The sequence below is a fragment of the Pristiophorus japonicus genome, chromosome 13 (genome assembly GCF_044704955.1).
Source record: "Pristiophorus japonicus isolate sPriJap1 chromosome 13, sPriJap1.hap1, whole genome shotgun sequence".
Taxonomy (NCBI): Eukaryota; Metazoa; Chordata; class Chondrichthyes; family Pristiophoridae; genus Pristiophorus; species Pristiophorus japonicus.
This window is the reverse complement of record NC_091989.1, coordinates 73,639,202-73,662,380: the sequence shown is the minus strand read 5'-3', so window position 1 is coordinate 73,662,380 and position 23,179 is coordinate 73,639,202. Positions and strand designations below refer to the sequence as shown.

The 23,179-nt window shown below is 45.3% G+C and overlaps 1 protein-coding gene across 1 annotated transcript in view; it reads right to left on the bottom strand.

Moving 5' to 3' along the window:
- LOC139278115 (chloride anion exchanger-like) overlaps nucleotides 1-22,960 on the bottom strand; it is a 125,031-nt gene extending 102,071 nt beyond the window's left edge. Inside the window, exons 1-7 of the mRNA XM_070896772.1 lie at nucleotides 22,833-22,960; nucleotides 17,259-17,398; nucleotides 12,779-12,889; nucleotides 11,169-11,332; nucleotides 10,918-11,082; nucleotides 10,561-10,713; nucleotides 8,438-8,520 (exon numbers count right to left, since the gene is read on the bottom strand). Of these exons, the coding sequence (XP_070752873.1) occupies nucleotides 8,438-8,520; nucleotides 10,561-10,713; nucleotides 10,918-11,082; nucleotides 11,169-11,332; nucleotides 12,779-12,889; nucleotides 17,259-17,398; nucleotides 22,833-22,960 (944 nt within the window). The remainder of the gene's footprint in view (nucleotides 1-8,437; nucleotides 8,521-10,560; nucleotides 10,714-10,917; nucleotides 11,083-11,168; nucleotides 11,333-12,778; nucleotides 12,890-17,258; nucleotides 17,399-22,832) is intronic.
- Between the last annotated feature and the right edge of the window lie 219 nt (nucleotides 22,961-23,179).

Below are 23,179 nucleotides of genomic sequence, written 5' to 3'. Positions count from 1 at the left end.
CTGCAAAGCGCTTTGAGACATCTGGTGGTCATGGAAAGCGCTATATAAATCCAAGTCTGTCTTTTTTTATAACTGAAGAACTGCTGCAGTATTGTATTTCTGTCACACTTACAGAGAAGTATTCCAGGAGTCACGGACATAGCACGTAAAGAGACAAGGTCCATCGAGTTCGCCTTCTGCCATTATGGTAGCTGCATGATCCTCAATGATGGCGGAGCCCAGCAGGCGAATACAAAAGACAAGGCTGAAGTGTTTCCAACCATCTTCAGCCAGAAGTGCCGAGTGGATGATCCATATCGGCCTCCTCCTGAGGGCCCACCATCACAGAAGCCGGTCTTCAGCCAATTCGATTCACTCCACGTGATATCAAGCAACTGCTGAGCGCACTGGATACAGCAAAGGCTATGGACCCTGACAACATCCCGGCTGTCGAGCTGAAGACTTGTGCTCCAGAACTAACTGTGCTTCTAGCCAAGCTGTTCCAGTACAACACTGGCATCTACCCAACAATGTGGAAAACTGCCCAGGTATGTCATGACCACAAAAAGCAGGACAAATCCAATCCGGCCAATGACCGCCCCATCAGTCTACTCTCAATCATCAGCAAAGTGATGGAAAGTGTCATCGACAGTGCTATCAAACAGCACTTACTCACCAATAACTCACCAACAATAAAAGTTCTCAATTGGGATAAAGGCAATTTTACTGAGCTGAGATGGGATTTGGCCATAGTGGACTGGAAACAGCTACTTGAAGGTAAATCAGTGTCAGAGCAGTGAGAGGCATTCAAGGAGGAGATCCGGAGAGTTCAGAGCAAGTATGTTCCCTTAACGAAAAAGGGGGGACTAACAAATCGGGAGCCCCCTGGATGTCAAGGGACATACAGGATAGGATAAAGAAAAAAGGGAAGCTTATGACAGATACCGAGAACTCAATACTGCAGAGAATTATAAAAAGTGCAGGGTTCAATTAAAAAGATGTCAGAAAAGCAAACAGAGAGCATGAAAGAATGTTGGCATGTAAAATCAGGGAAAACCCCAAGATGTTTGATAAATACATTAAGAACAAGAGGATATCTAGAGAATGAGTGGGGCCTATTAGAGACAATAAAGGTAATCTGTGAGTGGAGACAGAAGATGTGGGTATGATTCTTAATGAATATTTTGCATCTGTTTTCACAAAAGAGAGGGACGATGCAGACTTTGCAATGAGGGAGGAGGAGTGTGAAATATTAGATGAAATAAACATAGTGAGAGAGGAAGTATTAAGGGGCTTAGCAGCTTTGAAAGTGGATAAAACCCCATGGCCAGATGAACTGTATCCCAGGCTGTTAAGAGAAGCAAAAGAGGAAATAGCAGAGGCTCTGACCATCATTTTCCAATCCTCTCTGGCTACAGGTGCGATGCCAGAGGACAAGAGGAGTGCTAATGTTTAAGAAGGGCGAAAGGGATAGACCGAGTAATTACAGGTCAGTCAGCCCAACCTCAGTGGTGGGAAAATTAATGGGAAAAATCCTGAGGTTCAAGATAACTCTTAATTTAGAAAGATACGGATTAATCCAGGAAAGTCAGCATGATTTGTCAAGGGAAGGTCATGTCAGACTAACTCGATTGAATTTTTCGAGAAGGTAACCAGGAGGGTCTGGAACTCACTGCCTGAAAGGTTGGTAGAGGCAGAAACCCTCACCACAATTTAAAAATACTTGGATGTGCACTTAAAGTGTCGTAACTACAGGGCTACGGACCGAGAGTGGAAAGTGGGATTAGTCTGGATAGCTCTTGGTCGGCCGGCATGGACATGATGGGCCAAAATGGCTTCCTTCCGTGCTGTAAATTTCTATGATTCTATGAACGCCTGCTCACCGATGCCCAGTTTGGGTTCCGCCAGGACCAGTCGGTTCCAGACCTCATTACAGCCTTGATCCAAACATGGACAAAAGAGATGAATTCCAGAGGTGAGGTGAGAGTGACTGCCCTTGATATCAAGACAGCATTTGACCAAGTGTGGCATCAAGGAGCCCTAGAAAAACTGAAGTCAATGGGAATCAGGTAAAAGCTCTCCACTGGCTGGAGTCATACCCAGCACAAAGGAAGATAGTTGTGGTTGGTGGAGGCCATTCATCACAGCCTCAGGACATCGCTGCAGGAGTTCCTCAGGACAGTGTCCTAGGCCCAACCATCTTCAGCTGCTTCATCAATGACCCTCCTTCCATCACGTGTAATGTCTGTAGCTCCACACTGTGGACGCCTGTGTTACTGCAGCTAGCGCTGTTTAATAAAGAACAGGTCAACTGACCAGCAGGTCAGAAGTTTCCAGCCATCTTACAGGTTGTGTGTTGTGTGCTCTCTGAAGATATGACATTTGACGATGAGAATGGGATGTAATCGGATAATACAAAGCTGAATCTTTTGTTGGTGAAGGATTCAGCCAGCCGAAATAGAGACTTTGAGAGCTTCTCTGTTTTTGGAAACAGCTACAAATCTGAGGTAAATTACGAGCACACTTGGTTAAACTGCTAGAGTCAAAATGTCTGCCTCTATGGGAGTTATAGGACTTTTGGAGGAATTTCAACGCGACTGTGAAAGTTTCAGAGAGTATGTGGATCAGCTAGAAATGTTTTTCACTGCAAATAATATCAGCAAAATCCCTGGTAATAAAGCCAATAACCGGGCGGTGTTGGAACGAAAAGGAGCTATATTCTTAACTGAGGCCAGGCCCGAGTTGTATGAAATGCTGATAAATTTGCTTGTGCCTGACAAACCAAAGGATACACAGCTGAAATAGATTCTAACTAAGTTAGAACAACATTACAGCTCTGTTCCGTTAGAAATTGCTGAACGTTATTGTTTCAGAATACGAAATCAGAAGGCCGAAGAAAATATCAGTGAGTACATTGTAGCATTAAAAAAGCTATCTATTCACTGTAATTTCAGAGACTTTCAGAACCGAGCATTGCGAGACCGCTTTGTTTGTGGGGTGAAAAATGATGCGATCAGAAGAAAGTTATTGACGACGCCTAACTTGACTTTTGATTTAGCTTGTCAGACAGCTAGGTCGATGAGCATGGCCAACCAATATTCTCAAGAATTTCATACTCATTTCAGTCATCAGACAACCGAGGTGAATCGCCTGCAGGTTCAAAGTAAAAGGCGGTGGGGCCCCAAAGTCTCAGAAACTGGAAATGGGAACAGAGCATTGACATCCTGCTATCGGTGCCTGGGACAACAGTGTTCAAAGTTGTCCATATGTGAAAGCAGAGTGTTTCGTCTGCAGGAAAACTGGGCATCTTGCGAAGGCATGCCGACTGAAGGGTAAACTAGCTTTCAAAGCTATGAGTAGAAATCCCCAGAGACTACGTAGCATGGAAGAACAACAACAGGATGTGGAGATGCTGGAGTTAAACATCATCAGGAGCACGAGGTTAACAGATGGCAATTCGAAAAGTATCATAATCCACATAGATGTTGCAGGATTCAAGATACCCATGGAAATCAACACTGGTGCATCCGTGAGTGTAGTACCGGAGTCGCTATACCTCGACAAATTGCAGGATTTCCCATTGGAGAAATCAAAGATAGAGCTGCGAGGCTACTCAGGAGAGAACATTCCTGTGGTAGGTCGTATCACTGTACAGGTGAAATACAAGGATCAATTCAGAGCTTACCTCTAATAGTAGTGGCAGGAGACAAGTCCGCCTTACTAGGAAGAAACTGGTTGGGATCACTGAAGCTGGATTGGAGTAAGATTTTTCGTGTTGAAACGAGATTTGCGTCAAAGGATGATGTCATCAAGAATTATCCGAAGGTGTTCTGCGAAACTGGCAGTCCGATCCAAGGCCAATATCAGGGTACAGAAGGACGCTAGATAGGTTTACTGCAAGCCACATCCTATACCATATGCCCTCAAGGAGAAAGTTGAGCAAGAACTCAAAGGACTAGAAACTAAGAACATTATTTCTAAGATAAATCGATGTAATTAGGCTATACCCATTGTTGTTGTATTTAAGTCCGATGGTAAGGTAAAATTGTGTGGTGATTATAAAGTAACCGTAAACCAGGTTCTAGAGGGTAATGTCCCCAATACATTACCAAATGTAGAAGATTTGTTCACAACACTGACAGGGGGTCAGATTTTCTCAAAGTTGGATCTTACGAATGCTTACTTACAGCTTGAACTAGATGAGGAGTCCAAGTCATGTTTGACTATAAATACTCATCTAGGCCTATATCAATTTAATAGGCTACCGTTTGGAGTGTCTTCCGCCCCTGCCATATTCCAAGGGATGATGAACCAGATTTTGCAAGGTATTGAAGGGGTAGTATGTTATTTAGATGACATACTAATTTCAGCACCAAATAGGCAAATTCATAATAACATATTGAATGAAATCCTCAAATGGCTTGAGAAGCACAGAGTACGAGTGTCTGCTCGTAAGTGTGAGTTATTTAATAACTCAGTGGAGTACTTAGGGTACAGAGTAGACAAAGATGATTTACATCCAACCATGGAAAAATTGGATGCAATCAAAAATGCACCCACTCCCAAGAACGTTACCGAACTTCGATCATTTTTGGGTCTTTTGAACTATTATGGGAAGTTTCTACCAAATTTGGTTACAGTATTACATCCACTGAATGAACTATTGAAAAAACAGGTCCATTGGAAGTGGTCAGAAGAATGCGATACAGCATTCAAGGAGTGTAAATGCAAATTGGTAGAGAGCACCATGTTAGTTCACTATGACGTATCTCAGGAGATCAAGCTAGCACGTGATGCCTCTCCATATGGAGTTGGGGCAGTAATCTCTCATGTATTAAGTAGTGGGGAGGAGAGACCAATTGCTTTTGCTTCATGCGCTCTCAGTGCCAGTGAGCGTAATTATGCACAAATCGAAAGGGAAGCTTTGGCATTAATTTTTGGGGTTAAGAAGTTTCACAAATACTTGTATGGTCATAAGTTTATCCTCGTTATGGACCATAAGCCTCTGACAGCAATCCTCCATCCAAAGTCCCCAGTTCCAACATTAGCTGCAGCCCGAATGCAGAGATGGACTTTGATTTTGTCAGCATATACATATGATATTGAACACAGACAATCAGCTGATCACAGTAATGCTGATGCTATGTCTAGATTGCCTTCCCCATCACAAGTTACACCCGATAGGGAATAGGTGTTCTATTTTTCACACATCGATGAACTGCTAGTCACAGCTGAAGAGATTGGTAGAGCAACCAAACGTGATCCAGTGATGTTAAAGGTGCGAATGGATGGCCAAACCAGGTAACAGACAAAGATACACATCCATTCTTCATTCGTAGGAATGAATTATCAGTCGATAAAGATTGTATTAGTGCAAAAGTGATTATACCAAATAAATTCAGGTCCAAATTATTAGGAGACCTCCATGACCAGCATCTTGGAATGTGTTTGACCAAGAGTTTTGCACGCAGTTACTTATGGTGGCCAGGTCTTGATAAAGATATAGAGTATATCGTCAGTCAGTGTACGACATGTCAATCGGTAACCAAGCAACCACCATCAGTACCATTACAGCCATGGAAATGGCCTCCTAGGGTGTGGCAAAGGCTACATATCGATTTTGCTGAGCTAGAAGGACAACAATTGTTCATTGTGATTGATAGCCTATCGAAGTGGCCCGAGGTGTTTCCAATGTGGAAAATAACAACAAGTAAAACATTAGACATTTTGCGAAGATTATTTTCTTCATTTGGCCTTCCTGAAGAAATTGTTTCAGATAATGGACAACAATTTTGTTCAGAAGGATTTGCACAGTTCACAAGCAAAAATGGTGTGAAACATACCAAGGTTCCACCATACCACCCTGCTTCGAATGGTGCAGCAGAGCGCACTGTACAAATTGTAAAACATGCCCTCATAAAACAAATGTTAGATGCAAATCCAAAGAATCGATAGTTGTCATTGGACCACAAATTGGCTAATTTTCTAATAACATATCGTAATACTCCTCACACAACTACTGGTACACCAGCAGAGTTGTTTCTCAAACGACAGCCACGAACCAGATTCTCGTTGTTAAAACCAAACTTGGCACAGTCCATAGAAGAGACACAATTAAGACAGAAAGAGAATCATGATAGAGGTCGAGTAAAAGAGAGAAGAGTGAAATTAAACCAGAAGGTGAGAATGAAGAACCATCACCATAAATGGTTAAAGTGGTTACCAGGAAGAGTGGTGAAGATATGTGGTCCTCGCACATATTTGGTCAAGATGTTTGATAATGGACAGGTTAGGTTTGTTCATATTGATCATATTTAACCTACAGACATGGAAGTAGTTGAAGGTGGGAATGATTCAATTATTTCTGACTCATCAGATAGTTTTGATACACCAGTAGCATATCTTACATCTAATGTACTGGAAACAAATCCAAGAGAAAGTCAGAATTTAAGTCTGTGTCCGAGTCAGGCAGACAAACAGTCTGAAGTTAGAGAGAGTTCAAATAGAAATCAAGGGCATCGCTTGGAGGAGAACTTCCCTCAGGATCAACCTCGAATGAATGTAAATTCGATACCCTGTTTGGAAGGTTCTGTTCAAGAGTGAAGGTGTCCTCTTCAAAACAGAAAACAAGTGGTTAAGCTGAATTTGTAAATATGGCAAAAGAAGTCCATATCCATTGTTATGTAGTATGATAGTTTGTTATAATTTCTTCTTTAAGGAGGGAGAAGTGTAATGTCTGTAGCTCCAAACTGTGGACGCCTGGGTTACTGCAGCTAGTGCTGTTTAATAAAGAGCAGGTCACCTGACCAGCAGGTCAGGAGTTTCTGGCACCTGACCAGCCATCTTACAGGTTGTGTGTTGTGTACTCTCTGAAGATATGACAATAAGGTCAGAAGTGGGGATGTTTGCCGATGACTCCTTTCGCAATTCCTCAGATAATGGAGCAGTCCATGCCTGCATGCAGCAAGACCTGGACAACATTCAGGTTTGGGCTGATAAATGGCAAATAACATTCGCACCACACTAGTGCCAGACAATGACTATCTCTTACAAGTGAGAGTCTAATTACCTCCCCAACTCATTCAACAGCATTACCATCGCCGAATCCCCCACCATCAATATCCTGGGGGTCACCATTGACCAGAAACTTAACTGGGCCTGACACATAAATACTGTGGCTACAAGAGCAGGTCAGAGACTGGGTATTCTGCAGCAAGTGTCTCACCTCCCTTCTACCATCTACAAGTTACAAGTCAGGACTGTGATGGAACACTCTCCACTTGCCTGGATGAGTGCAGCTCCAACAACACTCAAGAAGCTCAACACCATTAGGACAAAGCAGCCGCTTGATTGGCCCCCCCATCCACCACCTTCAACATTCACTCCCTCCACCACCGGCGCACCGTGGCTGCAGTGTGTACCATCTACAAGATGCACTGCAGCAACTCACCAAGGCTTCTTCGGCAGCACCTCCCAAACCCACGACCTCTACCACCTAGAAGGACGAGGGCAGCAGGCGCATGGGAACACCACCACCTCCAAGTTCCCCTCCAAGTCACACACCATTCCGACATGGAAATATATCGCCGTTCCTTCATCGTTGCTGGGTCAAAATCCTGGAACTCCCTCCCTAACAGCACTGTGGGAGCACCTTCACCACATGGACTGCAGCGGTTCAAGAAGGCGGCTCACCACCACCTTCTCAAGGGCAATCAGGGATGGGCAATAAATGCCGGCCTTGCCAGTGACGCCCACATCCCATGAATGAATTTTTTTTTAAGAATAATGGGGTTGTTGGCCAATCGCAGCAACCAATCTCTATCAGTGAGTCTACAACAGACCCAGACATGAGGTGAGGAAAGCCCCAGTGGGTGGAGCTTTGGGAACCACAGGTCCACAGTCACCCGTTCCTCCCGACCCTATGACACTCACCATCAGGAGTGAGATGGAGCAATCTGGGCCAAGAAACACCTTTAAAAAGAGTGAAGAACACAATTGGGATTTTTCACTTTAAAGGCAGAGGCCATTGTATTATTTATTTAACCTCACGTCCAGTCATGGATAAAGACAATTATCCATCAACCTTCAGATTCTTATTTCCAGAAATAATGTAGCATTAAATATATATCTTCAGCCAAAGAGTGTTTGGAATGTGGAACTCGCTACCACAGGGAGTGGTTGAGGTGAATAATATCGATGGATTTAAGGGGACTGTAGATAAACGAGAAAGGGATAGAGGGATACGGTGCTGGGGTGAGACGGGGGGGGAGGGGTGGGAGGAGCATAAATACCGGTACAGGCCCGTTGGGCCAAATGGCCTGTTTCTGTGCTGTTCATTCTGTGTAATATTTGAGGCAAAGATCTCGAGAAAACTGCGAACGTCTGCAGTCTGAGCAAGAATCTGGATAGTCCGAATTCAATCTGAACAGTAGGCAAATATGAGGAATGAAATACTAACCCACTCGTTAAGTTTCCAACAATGCTGACTTGATATTTCTGGTTGAAGTTGAATGCGTACGAGACACTTGTTGTGATTATTGTCTGCAATGTAATGAGGAAAAGTAAACACTTCTAGTTTCATACATTCAACAGCAAGTTTATTCTTCACAAGCTGAGTGAACCTCACTCCAGACCCAATCTCCAGGTAATGTTCCTGATATAACTGTACTGAAAATTCATGTGCGAGAATTGCAGACATAATTGGTGTTGAAATGAATGCACGATGTCATTCTGTCATTGCCCCTTTAATAACCATGCGACAGGCAACACAAAAGTCTACTGATAAAGTTAAAGAGCCATTTGAATTGTGGTAATAAACTATAATCAAACTAAAAATATTAAAAGTGCCCAAATTACCACGACTAGAGCAAGGTCATTCCTCACTTTCTAGAAACTAGGTGCAAAGTACTGGAATCAAACATAACACACGAACATAAGAAATAGGAGCAGGAGTAGGCCATTCAGCCCCTCGAGCCTCAATAAGATCCTGGCTGATCTTCTACCTCAACTCCACTTTCCTGCACTGTCCCCATGTCCCTTGATTCCCTTAATATTCAAAAATCTATCGATCTCTGTCCTGAATATACTCAAAGACTGAGCCTCCACAGCCCTCTGGGGTAGAGAATTCCAAAGATTCACCACCCTCTGAGTGAAGAAATGTCTCCTCATCTCAGTCCTAAATGGCCGACCCCGTATCCTGAGACTGTGATCCCTGGTTCTAGACTCCCCAGGCCGAGGGAAACATCCTCCCTGCATTTACCCTGTCAAGCCCTGTAAGAATTTTGTATGTTTCAATGAGATCACCTCTCATTCTTCTAAACTCTAGCTAATATAGGCCTAGTCTGCTCAATCTTTCCTCGTAGGAGAATCCCCCCATCCCAGGAATCAGTCTGGTGAACCTTTGCTGCACTCCCTCTATGGCAAGTATATCCTTCCTTAGGTAAGGAGGCCAAAACTGTACACAATACTCCAGGTGTGGTCTCACCAGGGCCCTATATAATTGCAATAAGACGTCTTTACTCTTATACTCAAATCCTCTTGTAATAAAGGCCAACATACCATTTGCTTTCTTAATTGCTTTTGTACCTGCATGTTAACTTTCAGTGATTGGTGTACAAGGAATCGTGTACAAAGAATGTACAAGTGATTTGTGTTCCACTGAACACCAACATTTCCCTAAATACACTGCTTTTCTACTTCCCAATTACTTCTAATTTATAACTGTGACCTGGATTCAGAAACTCAATACAAAGTGGGCAAACTTCAAACTGATAGCAAATGAGATGGGGCGGCTGGGCAGTACTACAACTGTTAACTAAAGTCAGAGCCCATGGAATTGGCTTGGGTAGTGAGTTCGTTGCGAGGTAGGAGACAGAGAGTCGGGATTGTGGGAGCGTACGCCAATTGGCAGGATGTGACAAGTGGTGTTCCCCGGGGATTTCTACTGAGGGCACAGACAGGTACAAAACTCATTCAAAAGGCTAATGGAATGTTGGCCTTTATCTTGAGGTGGGTGGAAGTTATGTACATGGGTACAGAGCTCTGGTTAGACAACATCTGAGAGTACTGCATTGAGTTCTGGGCCCCGCCCCTCAGGGAGGGTATATTGGCCTCGGAGTGGGGCCAGCAGATTCCCCAGGATGATACCGGGGCTGAAATAGTTACATTCTGAGGACAAGTTGCACAGACTAGGCCTGTATCCCCCTGAGTGCGGGAGACTAAGGGGCGATCTAATTGAGGTGTTTAAGATGATTTAACTGATTTGATAGGGTGATAGAGAGAAACGATTTACTTTGGTTGGGGAGTAAGCAGATCAGGGGCAATGTCACACAGAGGAGGGTGAAAATCTGGAACTCCCTTCCCTAAAAATCTGTTGAGGCTGGGGGTCAATTGAAAATGTCAACACTGAGATTGATGTATTTTTGTTATGCACAGGGTATTAAGGGGTATGGAACCAGGGCTGGTAGATGGAATTAATATACAGATCAGCCATGATATCATAGAATGTCAGAACATGCTCGAGGCGATCAATAGCATCCTCCTGTTCCTACATTCCTCTGGGGATTGAGTGAACCTACTCACCATTATAACCTCAATGGGGATTGGTACTGGGAGTTTGGACTTGAATCGATCATTGATTTCCTTCACAATAAATACAACGACCATGATGACGAGTGAAATGACGAGGTCTGCGATGTTGGTTTCCTGAATATGACTGAAAATGTACTTCAGCGTCTAAAGTAGCACACAACATAGACATCAATAACCTTATTCATTAAAGCATTTTATTAAGTTACAAATATAATTTTGTTTAAATACGGAATCCTCTTTTCCTATTTGATGAAATATATACAAACTAGCAAATACAAGTAAGTATAAATATCGATGATCAATATTAGATGTGAAGGTTTCTGAGAGCAGCCTTTTGTTTGAACTTACGTAAATGATAGCTAGTGGCCCACTGAATCCTGGGACAGTCAACTGCAGCACAAACTTGAGCTGGGACACCAGGACATGAATGGCAGCAGCTGTAGTGAAGCCCGAGATCATTGGGTCCGACAGGTAGATGACAATAAACCCCACCTGAAGTAGTCCAAGACCCAGCTGCAAATGGGAAAAAATCTTGGTAAGTTTTCAGAGTATTTATTTTTGAAAATGCCAGATTTTTCCCGAGCCAGAGGGACACAAACCTGAAAGATCCCGGTGAGCATGGTGACAGAGGCAGCAACCCACACCTGCCTGTCCTCTTTACTCATATCAGCAGGAAAAATGGTAGTGTTCACACCTGTGTCCCCGTCACTCACCATCCGATCCACGACTGTGCCCACCATCAAACTCACCACCGGAAACGGCCCTGCGGACAATCAGAAATATTCAGGGTGGGAGTCTTTAATAAATTCATACTTTCAATATTCAGAAATGTCTTGAAATTTGGAATTCTCACTGTCATGTCTGTAAGCTTGTAATGTCTGTAGCTCCACACTGTGGATGCGGACATATTTGTGTACTGCAACTACAGACTTAATAATAAACAGAACCAGGCTGTTCCGGAGGCTTCCGACAGAGCTGCCTGCTATGTTAGGAGCTGTGTTAACAACATATTGGACATTTTACAAAGATTATTTTCTTCATTTGGCCTCCCTGAAGAAATTGTTTCGGATAATGGACCACAATTTCATTCAGAAGAATTTGCACAGTTCACAAGCAAAAATGGTGTGATACATACCAAGATTCCACCGTACCACCCTGCTTCAAATGGTGCAGCAGAGCGCACTGTACAAATTGTAAAACGTGCCCTCATAAAACAAATGTTAGATCCAAATCCAAGAAAATGACAGTTGTCATTGGATCACAAATTGGCTAATTGTTTGATTACATACCAAAATACTCCTCATACAACTACTGGTAGAACACCAGCAGAGTTGTTTCTCAAACGACAGCCACGAACTAGATTCTTGTTGTTAAAACCAAATTTGGCACAGTCCGTAGAAGAGACACAATTAAGACAGAAAGAGAATCATGATAGAGGTAGAGTAAAAAAGAGAAGTGTGAAATTAAATCAGAAGGTGAGAGTGAAGAACCATCACCATAAATGGTTAAAGTGGTTACCAGGAAGAGTGGTGAAGATATGTGATCCTCGCACATATTTGGTCAAGATGTTTGATAATGGACAGGTTAGGTTTGTTCATATTGATCATATTTTACCGATAGACATGAAGGTGGGAATGATTCAATTATTTCTGACTCATCAGATAGTTTTGATACACCAGTAGCAAATCCTAAATCCAATGTACTGGAAACAAATCCAGGAGAGAATCAGAATGAAAGTCTGAGTCCAAGTCAGGAAAACAAAGAGCCTGAAGTTAGAGTGAGTTCAAATCAAAATCAAGGAAATTCCATGGAGGAAAACGTTCCTCAGGATGAGCCTCGAATGAGTGTGAAATCGACACCATGTTTGGAAGGTTCTGTTCGAGAGCGAAGGTATCCTCTTCGAATCGGAAAACAGGTGGTAAAGTTAAATTTGTAAATATGGAAAAAAAATAAGTCTATATCCTGTGTTATGTATAAACATGAAAGTTATGTATGATGTTTGTTATAATAACTTCTTCATTAAGGAGGGAGAAGTGTAATGTCTGTAAGTTTGTAATGTTTGTAGCTCCACACTGTGGATGTGGATGTATTGTGTACTGCAACTACAGAGTTAATAATAAACAGAACCAGGCTGTTCCGGAGGTCCGACAGAGCTGCCTGCCATGTTAGGAGCTGTGTGTGCTGTGCTCTGTGAATATATCACACTCACCAACTGATAAATGCTTTGACGTTCCCAACAGAAAGTACGTTAACACAGGGAAGAAGGCTGAGTATAGTCCATAACCGGCAGGGACCGAGACCAACAGAGCAAATGCCAATCCTGCAAAACACACACAGCAGCATCAGTGTATCCAACTGGCAATTACATGGGAATGGTGGTGGATGGGGGTGGGGAGTGTGGGGGGAGGGGTGGGGGGAGTGGGGAGGGTGGGGAGTGTGGGGGGGTGGGGGTGGGGGGAGTGGGGAGTGTGGGGAGTGTGGGGGGGGGGTGGGGGTGGGGGGAGTGGGAGTGTGGGGGGGTGGGGGGAGTGGGGAGTGTGGGGAGGTAGGGGGGAAAAGTGGGAATGTGGGGAGAGCGGGGAAAGTGGGGGGTATGGGGAGGGTGGAGAGGGTAGGGAGGGAGGGGGGAGTGGGGAGGGAGTGGGTGGGGGTTGGGGAATGTGGGGGGGGGCAAGGAGTGTGGGGTGTGGAGGGAGGGGGAGTGGGGAAGGTGGGGGGAGTGGGGAGGGAGGGGGGGTGTGGGTGGGGAGGGAGTGGGGAGGTGTGGGAGGGGTGGGGGGAGAGGGAGGGGGAGTGGGGAGGGTGGAGGGGTGGGGGTGTGGGGGTGGAGGGGTGGGGGATGTGGGAGTGGGGAGGGAGTGAGGGGTGGGGATGTGGGGGTGGAGAGGGTGGGGGTGTGGGTGGGGAGGGAGTGGGGGTAGAGAGGGTGGGGAGGGGTGGGGGGTGGAGAGGGTGGGGGTGTGGGTGGGGAGGGAGTGGGGTAGAGAGGGTGGGGAGGGGTGGGGGGTGGAGAGGATGTGGGTGTGGGTGGGGAGGGAGCGGGGGTAGAGAGGGTGGGGAGGTGTGGGAGGGGTGGGGGGTGGAGAGGGTGGGGGTGTGGGTGGGGAGGGAGTGGGGTAGAGAGGGTGGGGAGGTGTGGGAGGGGTGGGGTGTGGAGAGGGTGGGGGTGTGAGTGGGGAGGGAGCGGGGGTACAGGCAGTGTGCTCACACTGCCATTAACCGAGAAAAGGGGGAAATCTGGGCAAGTAAAGTTCAACATTTAGCTGTGAGGAATTTAAAAGAGCTCAATAATTGTGTTGACTGACATTGTTTCAAAGACCCAGCACAGACATGATATTCCAAATGGCCTTCTGTACTGTTTGATGCTATGGTTCTATGGGCAACCCTAGTTATAGGTCATCTATAAATAGTTCAGGAAGTTTCATATCAGTTTAACTTTATTGGTGTCATCCCATATTCTATTGTCTGATGTTTATTAAAGACTAGATGATCTTTGAGACTCTGACACTGAAGAGATAACACATAGGACAATCTGTACACCCTCCAAGGCCATCGCCTATCAGTTTATGATGTAACTAAAACTAACACAATGTTGAGAGGAATGTTAACCCTTTGGGCTGGAAACAGCAGCCTGGATCATAGAATCATAGAATGGTTACAGCACAGGCAGCCTTTGGCCCGTCGAGCCCGTGCCGGCTCTCTGCAGCAGCACCTCAGCGAGTCCCACTCCCCCCGTCCTTTCCCCATAGCCCTGCTAATTGTTATCCTCAGATACTTATCCAACTCCCTTTTGAAAGCCACGATTGAGTCTGCCTCCACCACCCTTCCGTGAATTCCAGATCCTGACCACTCGCTGTGTGAAAAGGTTTTTCCTCATGTCGCCTTTGGTTCTTCTGCCAATCACCTTAAGTCTGTGTCCTCTGGTTCTCGACCCTTCCACCAATGGGAACAGTTTCTCTCTATCTACTCTGTTCAGACACCTCATAATTTTGAACACCTCGATCAAATCTCCTCTCAACCTTCTCTGCTCCAAGCAGAACAACCCCAGCTTCTCCAGTCTATTCACGTCACTGAAGTCCCTCATCCCTGAAATCATTCTCGTAAATCTTTTCTGCTCTCTCTCTAAGGCCTTCACATCCTTCCTAAAGTGTGGTGCCCAGAATTGGACACAATACTCCAGTTGATGCTGAATCAGTGTTTTATACAGGTTCATCATAACCTCCTTGCTTTTGTACTCTATGGCACTATTTATGAAGCCCAGGAACCCGTAAACTTATTTAACCACTTTTTCAACCTGCTCTGCCACCTTCAACGATTTGTGCGCACATACCCCCAGGTCTCTCTGTTCATGCACCTCCTTTAGGATTGTACCTTTAGTTTATATTGCCTCTCCTCATTCTTCCTACCAAAATGTATCACTTCGCACTTTTCTGCATTAAATTTTATCTGCCACATGTCCGGCCATCCTACCAGCCTGTCTATGTTCTCCTGAAGTCTATCCCTCTCCTTCTCACTGTTCATTATACTTCCAAGTTTTGTGTCATATGCAGATTTTTACATTGTGCCCTGTACACCCAAGTCCAAGTCATTAATATATATCAGGAAAAGCAGTGGTCCCAGTACCGACCCCTGGGGAACACCACTGTATACCTTCCTCCAGTCCCAAAAACAACCCTTCCCCACTACTCTCTGTTTCCTGTCACTGAGCCAAACCCGTATCCATGCTGCCACTGTCCCTTTTATTCCACGGGCTTCAACTTTGCTGGCAAGCCGATTATGTGGCACTTTATCAAACGGCTTTTGGAAATCCATGTACACCACGTCAACCGCATTGCCCTCATCAACACTCTCCGTTACCTCATCAAAAAACTAAAACAAACTCAATCAAGGATCTGGACAAGAAATATGGGCCTGGAATTTATGGTCAGTGGTGAAGCAAAGGCTGTCCCTGAAGTTTGGCGCAAAGCTCTCGCAATGTCTGTGGCGAGAATGTTGGGTTTTCCAACACGCGATTGAAATCAATGCAGGTTAATGGTGATTCTCAGAAACAGCAACAATCTGTCGAAACAGCCAATTAAAAGGCAGAATTTTCACAGACTGATAACCAGGAAATGGATAAGTTCCTAAAATTCTAATGTTTAGAAAAGTGTTAGAGAGAATAAATCAAAGATTGGGGCTCTCACATGGCAAACATGAACTAAATATAAACAAACTTTAACATTTTTTTTTAAATTTTCTTAAAAATTTACAAAATGGATAAATTTGATACTGCACAAAATTAAAATAAGTTGTCAAGGCCATAACGTTTGTTTAGCAGTCAATACACTGTCAAAACCCCAGTTGCTTAATCCGTTGGGGTCTAACTTTTAGTGGGGAATTTAACAGCGTTTTGTCAGTTTCCCTGATTTCCCTGATAACGCTGGGCGGGGCACACAATGTCGTCTGATTCGGAGCACTGAATTACAGACCGCAACTTCAGGGTTTCCATGTGAGGCTGCGAATGTACTAAATCCTAAAGTTGCGGTCAGTTTCCGAGGTGAAATGGCAGCGAAAGGTCAGGATGGTGAATACCAGGACAGTGTATTCAGCAGCATGTTTGCAGTGGGTGAGCCATGCGGGCCGATGCCCCCTGAGCAGTACCTTGTACAATACTGACCAGCCCCAGAGCAGTACCTTGTACAACACTGACCAGCCCCAGAGCAGTACCTTGTAGCACACTGACCAGCCCCAGTGCAGTACCTTGTACAACACTGACCAGCCCCAGTGCAGTACCTTGTACAACACTGACCAGCCCCAGAGCAGTACCTTGTACAACACTGACCAGCCCCAGAGCAGTACCTTGTACAACACTGACCAGCCCCAGAGCAGTACCTTGTAGCACACTGACCAGCCCCAGTGCAGTACCTTGTACAACACTGACCAGCCCCAGTGCAGTACCTTGTACAACACTGACCAGCCCCAGAGCAGTACCTTGTACAACACTGACCAGCCTCAGTGCAGTACCTTGTACAACACTGACCAGCCCCAGTGCAGTACCTTGTACAACACTGACCAGCCCCAGTGCAGTAGCTTGTACAACACTGACCAGCCCCAGTGCAGTACCTTGTACAACATTGACCAGCCCCAGTGCAGTACCTTGTACAACACTGACCAGCCCCAGAGCAGTACCTTGTACAACACTGACCAGCCCCAGTGCAGTACCTTGTACAATACTGACCAGCCCCAGTGCAGTACCTTGTACAACACTGACCAGCCCCAGTGCAGTACCTTGTACAACACTGACCAGCCCCAGTGCAGTACCTTGTACAACACTGACCAGCCCCAGTGCAGTACCTTGTACAACACTGACCAGCCCCAGTGCAGTACCTTGTACAACACTGACCAGCCCCAGAGCAGTACCTTGTACAACACTGACCAGCCTCAGTGCAGTACCTTGTAGAATACTGACCAGCCCCAGTGCAGTACCTTTTAGAGCAATGGCCAGCCCCAGTGCAGTACCTTTTAGAGCAATGGCCAGCCCCAGTGCAGTAGAAGACTGACCAGCCCCAGTGCAGTACCTTGTACAACACTGACCAGCCCCAGTGCAGTACCTTGTAGAAAACTGACCAGCCCCAGTGCAGTACCTTGTAGAAAACTGACCAGCCCCAGTGCAATACTTTGTAGCACACTGACCAGCCCCAGTGCAGTACCTTGTAGCACACTGACCAATCCAGTGCTGACTCCAGACACAATGTCGTTGAGAAGCCATTCTTTCACATTATAGGTCGGCAGCCAAGATGTGATGGGAAGGAATGTGGAAAAGATCCTCTTTGCCTTTGCAGTTGAACATCTGAAAGAGAGACAACCTTTTAGTGACTGAGAAATGAATTCTGCCACGTTACTTTGTGTACATTATTAATACCACTTCTCCCATTCCATTCAAACGTTCCGTTTCTCTGTCCTGGGTGGTTTTTGTTCGTCAGTCAATCCTCATTCTTGAGCAAGGCTTGTTTTAGGTGAACCTATCTTACAGAAAGATCTTTTCACTTTCATACTTGAGATCTGAGCTGGGCGTCCAGCAGATCTGGGCAATATTTATTGTTTTCCACACTAGTTTTTAGTTGAGGCAGTGAGGTAGCAGACAGGAGGGTTCAGTGTGCACTTCCCGCTCTGTACCTGAGCTGGGGAGCGGGTGCTGACTACAATTGCCCTTGCTGGCCTCAGGTTAGGTGTGAGGCTCACCCACAGGTCCTGTTCACAGTCTGTGTGTGTGGGTGCTGGCTGGGCTGTGGCTGCAGTTTAATAGTCAGACAGCACCCGCTGTCCTGTGGCCATGTGAAGGAAGGACACTTTAGTTCGATACTGCCAGGTGTCAGCGTCCACTGTGCTGCAGTAAGGATTCAAAATTGTCAACAGAAGGCAGAAAATGAGCAAAAAAACACACAAGCTACTAATTGCATTGTGCAAAAGATCATTGCACTCCAGTTCTACCATTCATCCTTTGCACTTTTCATTTTACTTATTAAAATAAATATTTTATGCATTTTCAGCCAGTTGTATTTCAACAGATTCTAGTGTGTTTTAGCCCGGTCTTAGTGTTAACATTCCAGTTCAATACCTTGAAACTATCTTCAAGGAGGTACAACCAGCGAGCCTGCAGCAAGTTTAGATGTACACGTTTTCATATTATGGAATATTTAAATGAATTCTCTATCAGCCTATTTTTAATAAAGAGATTGTAATGTATGTACCAGTAAGCATGCTCATAGGTTTGTGGAGCTGTTGCATTGTGAGTGGCTTAGCCAGTCACATGATGTTCACAAGACTCAATAAAACCCCAGTTCATTGAGTCCATGTTCTCCACGATGAGGCGTGGTGGATGAACTGGTCAGGTTCAGTTTGATTATTATTTCTTTACAGCAAATGTATAACTGTGAATTCTTAAGCAAAGAACCGGTGAAGCAAATATACTTCAAAAATGGCGACGAGCATGGGATTTTCTTCATGAAGAAATGTTGGTGATATTTCCTTTTATGAGAAGGCAACTGCAAGTGGAGCATGGTGAAAGGATATATCGGCAATGTGGTTCCCGAATGATAGTCGGGCAGTACCATTTTTGTTGTGAGTAGTGAACAGTGTTTAACTGATAGAAAGAGCACATGGAAAGCCATTTAGAGTTGTTGGAAAGTAATTCAAAATTGCTGACAGTGATTAACAGCTATTAAGCTAAGATGGCAACATTGATGTGATAACGAGTTATGTCAGTAATTTGGGAGCTTTTGACAAAAATAAGGAATCATTTAGATCTTACAGGGAAAGGTTGCAAATGTTTTTTTTAGAGCTAATGATGTTAATGAAATCCCAGCAATTCACAATGAAGGAATCAAGTAGTTCAGGGGAAGATGAAAGTGACTTCTGTCCATCATGATTGGAGCATAAAATTATAATATCTTAGTGAATCTGTTAACCTTAAGAAATGTTTCATTCTCAGATATACTTGAGATATTGGAGAATAATTTTGATCCACAGCCATTAGAAATAGCGAAGAGCTATAAGTTCACAATGAGAAACCAAAGACCCGATGAAACCATCAGTGAATACATTGGTGCCATAAGAAAATTGTCTCTACTCTGCAATTTTGGAGGATTCCCAGACAGGGCTCTTCGAGATAAATTTGTATGTGGACTAACAGATGAATGCATCCAGTCAAAATTATTAAGTATGGATGATCTCTCTTTTGAGAAAGCTTGCAAGATAGCCGGCTCCATGGAGATGGCAGAGAAAAATATGAAGGAATTTCACCCATTACCGGCAGTAGTAGCAGTTCACAGGCACCAGACTGTAGAAACGCAGAACGGGGTGAGCCCTTGTCAGAGGGAGAGTTATGAAACCAAGAAGAATAGATGCCAAATGAGTAATGGAAACCATACCACACAACAGTGTGGGTTCAAGTGGGCAAGATGCTAGCGGGGCCATGTAAGGGGAGGCATTGCAGCCACAGGTAAATCCAACGATAATCAAAGACTTCACTGGGTGGAAACTGATCAGAACAGTGTAGGTTTTGGTGTGTATGCAGTGAAGGGCAAGGCAGTACATTCCTCATGTCAAGATTTCAGAACATTAGTATTGATTAATAATCGATGGACTAATATGACAATAGATACAGCGGCTGATTGCTCAATAATGAGTCAGGATGTGTATTACAAGTATTTCAAGGGCATACCACTAAAGGCCAGCTCAGTGAAGCTGAAAACATATTCAGGAGAAAAACTGCAGACGCTTGGATAAATGGAGTGTGTAGTACAATACCAGGGGCAACAAGCAAGATTACCGATTATTACAGCGAAATATGTCAATCGGCCGATACTCACGGGCAAAGATTGGCTAAGAGTGCTTCGTTTGGATTGGCACAGCGTCTGTAGTACAGAAATGGTTAAGTCTCGGCTAGATACTCTGCTGGAGAAATATGCTAACATGTTTGAGGACTCATACGAGGGCATCAAGGGATACAATGCATATATTCGGATTGAATCGGATGTCAAACCTATTTTTTGTAAACCAAGGCCGGTACCATGTACATTAAAATCGCAGGTTGAGCAAGAGCTCGATAAGTTGGAGAAAAACAGAGTTTTAGTGAAGACAGATAGGAGTGACTGGGCCTCCCCGTTAGTTGTAGCTCCGAAAACAGTACTGCGCTGTGGGGATTATAAAATTACCCTGAATGGAGCAGTTGATGATGAACAGTACCCTTTACCGACATCAGAGGACCTGACAGGAGGCAAAGCCTTCACAAAACTGGATCTCCCCCATGCCGATGCTCAACTCAACGTTGTCCAGTATAGTCAGCAGTATCTGACAGTCAACACACACACAGGTTTATATTCATACACTAAGTTGCCCGATGGTATCAAGTCCTCACCAAAGATATTCCACGCAAATGGGATACTGGTATAATTATTCGGGTATGTGGTACCAAGCAATACTTGGTCAAATTGGTGAATATATTAGGAAGGTTCATGTGGATCAAATGTTGCGAGCGAGTGATGCACCTTCGGTACCACGAGTATGTGATTCTGAGTCTGACTTGGACGATGATTAGAGTGAGTTAGCAGGTCCAAGTACTTCAACGAACACAATGGTCATAACGTTCATATCCCCACCGACTCAGATGCAACCGACTGAAGGGGGGCGGGGGGGCGCGGTGGAGTCAGGGTTCAGTGGAGAAGATCAATGAGAAAACGCAAACCAACCAGACAGGATATTGATAACTGGGAATATCAAGATCTTAGGAAGAAAGCTAACACTAGGACGGATATAAGGGTTCCAAGGAAACTCAAGAGGACACAGGAAGATGGAAGTCAGGAATCCTGGGCTACACGGCGAGATGGTCTCCGGAGCCATAGGAGAATATAGAAAATGGGCTCGGTCAGCTAATGGCAAAGCGATGGAGATCTGAGGGGAAGGCAACTAAACGCTTCCAATTAGGTACTTGGGCCCAGCAGTCGAATTTGTAAACTTGTGATCATGAAGTAGATAAGTAATCTTTTGGAATATTGTATAAATAACTACAACAATAAATACCTTGCTTCTAAAACAAAAGGTGAAGCAGTGCAAGGTATGCACCGGTGGGCATGCCCAAAGGTCTGTGGAGCTGTTGCATTGTGAGTGGTTCAGCCAGTCATGTGATGTTCAACACTCAATAAAACCCCAGTTCATTGAGTCCAGGTTCTCCACGATGAGGCGGCAGTTGTGAGCCTGGTGGATGAACTGGCCGGGTTCAGCTTCATTGTTAAACCTTTGCTAATAAACCAGCTCGTTCCTCACAGCAAATGTGCGGCACAAATAATTCAGCAAAGAACCCATGAAAGATGAACCGGAGAGATGAAGTTTGCTACAGCTTTGGTGGAACCACGGAGCCGGTCCTGTGAGTGCACTCAATGTTTATGAGGGTTTATTTTCACTGTGCTTTGAAACGCATTTTTGAAATCTTTATAAAAATATGGATTCCATGTTGTGATTTTATGTTCTTCAGGGTCAACCCTGTTACTCATCATACATCTCACATTTGTAACACTGTTGTGATTTTAACACATTGTCAGTGAGTAATAGTAAATTGGGCTGTCCTGTCATTGGTTAAATGAACATCAAGTGCATGTTTAGTGTCAGTGTGATGCCGATTAACCAGTCCAGTAACATCACGTGGTTAACTGTTATAGCAAAGTTCCCTCTCAGTAATGATGTTGAAACGGTTCCTGCTTTTCATTGCAGCCTATAGTTGACAGGGTGATAGTGGATGAAAAGTAATAGCCTGCTGCGTGACTGAACTGAGATGAAACCAGGGGCCTAACACCCGTTTCAAGCCCCATTCCCCAAATCGGTGTCCCCTCAACTAACACTGACATTCAGGAGCAACCGGGGGGGCACCGTCACTGGGGGGGGGGGGGCAGGGCACCGGGGGGGGGGGGCACCGGAGGGGGGGCACCGTCACCGGGGTGGGGGGGGCACCGGGGGGGGGCACCGGAGGGGGGGCACCATCACCGGGGTGGGGGGGGCACCGGGGTGAGGGGGTGCACCATCGTGGGGGCAATAACGGAAGCACTTAAACAAAACATCTTTCAACTCCTTTGTTTATCATCTGTAAAGGCTGATTGATGGACAGTCAATCATCCAATCGGGTAGCAAAGAGTTGATTCGTTTTCCGATTGGCTGGGGAAGGCAGGTCATTGCAAGGATGGACATGTCGGGGGACCAATGGTGAGAGTGTGGGGGCGGATCACTGCCCCTCCCACTCCCCCCAATCCCCCCTCCCCCTAATCCCATCCCCCTCCCCCGATCCCCTCTCCCCCCCCTTTAATTTCCTCGCTCCTAAGCTACTGCCGGGGCCCAGAATTGCAATGCAGCTTGTCAGTGAGTTGGCCAGTGTGTGATGTAAATCTGGTCTGAGGCCCAATATCAGGAGTGCCCTGGGCCGACCCATCCCACTGCAGGCCACAGCGGCAGGCTGGGGCGAACCAGTATCCAGGCCTTTATACGAGCAGCTTGAGCCGTGCTGTGTTGGGAGTGTCGCAGGGTCGGGAGGAACAGGGGACTGTGGGCCTTTGGGCCCCAAAGCTCTCCCCCACTGGGGCTTTCCTCACCTCATGTCTGGGTCTGTTGTAGACTCACTGATAGATGGACCTTGGTCTTTTGTCATTCAACAATGACTCTGTTCTTGTGTAAGTATTTGGATGATGTGAGAGTGATGTAGGATTGGTGGGACTGTTTCGATATCTCACATCACTTACCTGAAATACATCCTCAAATGATCAGCGGCCGTTTTGTGATACCTCTCCACTTGCTGATTTTGTTCTTTAAAGCTGCGTTCAGTGTAGGCCGGCCGAGCCACAATGTAATGCTGGTTCCCAGAATGCATGATGCCTGTGAGCTGTCACCGATTCAGATAGCACCAAGATCCCCTTCACCACGTCCAACTGATCCACTGGAAAACAAGTTACTGGGTGAGGGAACAACAGATAGAATCACAGAAATTTACAGCACGGAAGGAGGCCATCTCGACCCATCGTGTCCGTGCCGGCCGACCAAGAACTATCCAGCCTAATCCCACTTTCCAGCTCTTGGTCCATAGCCCTGT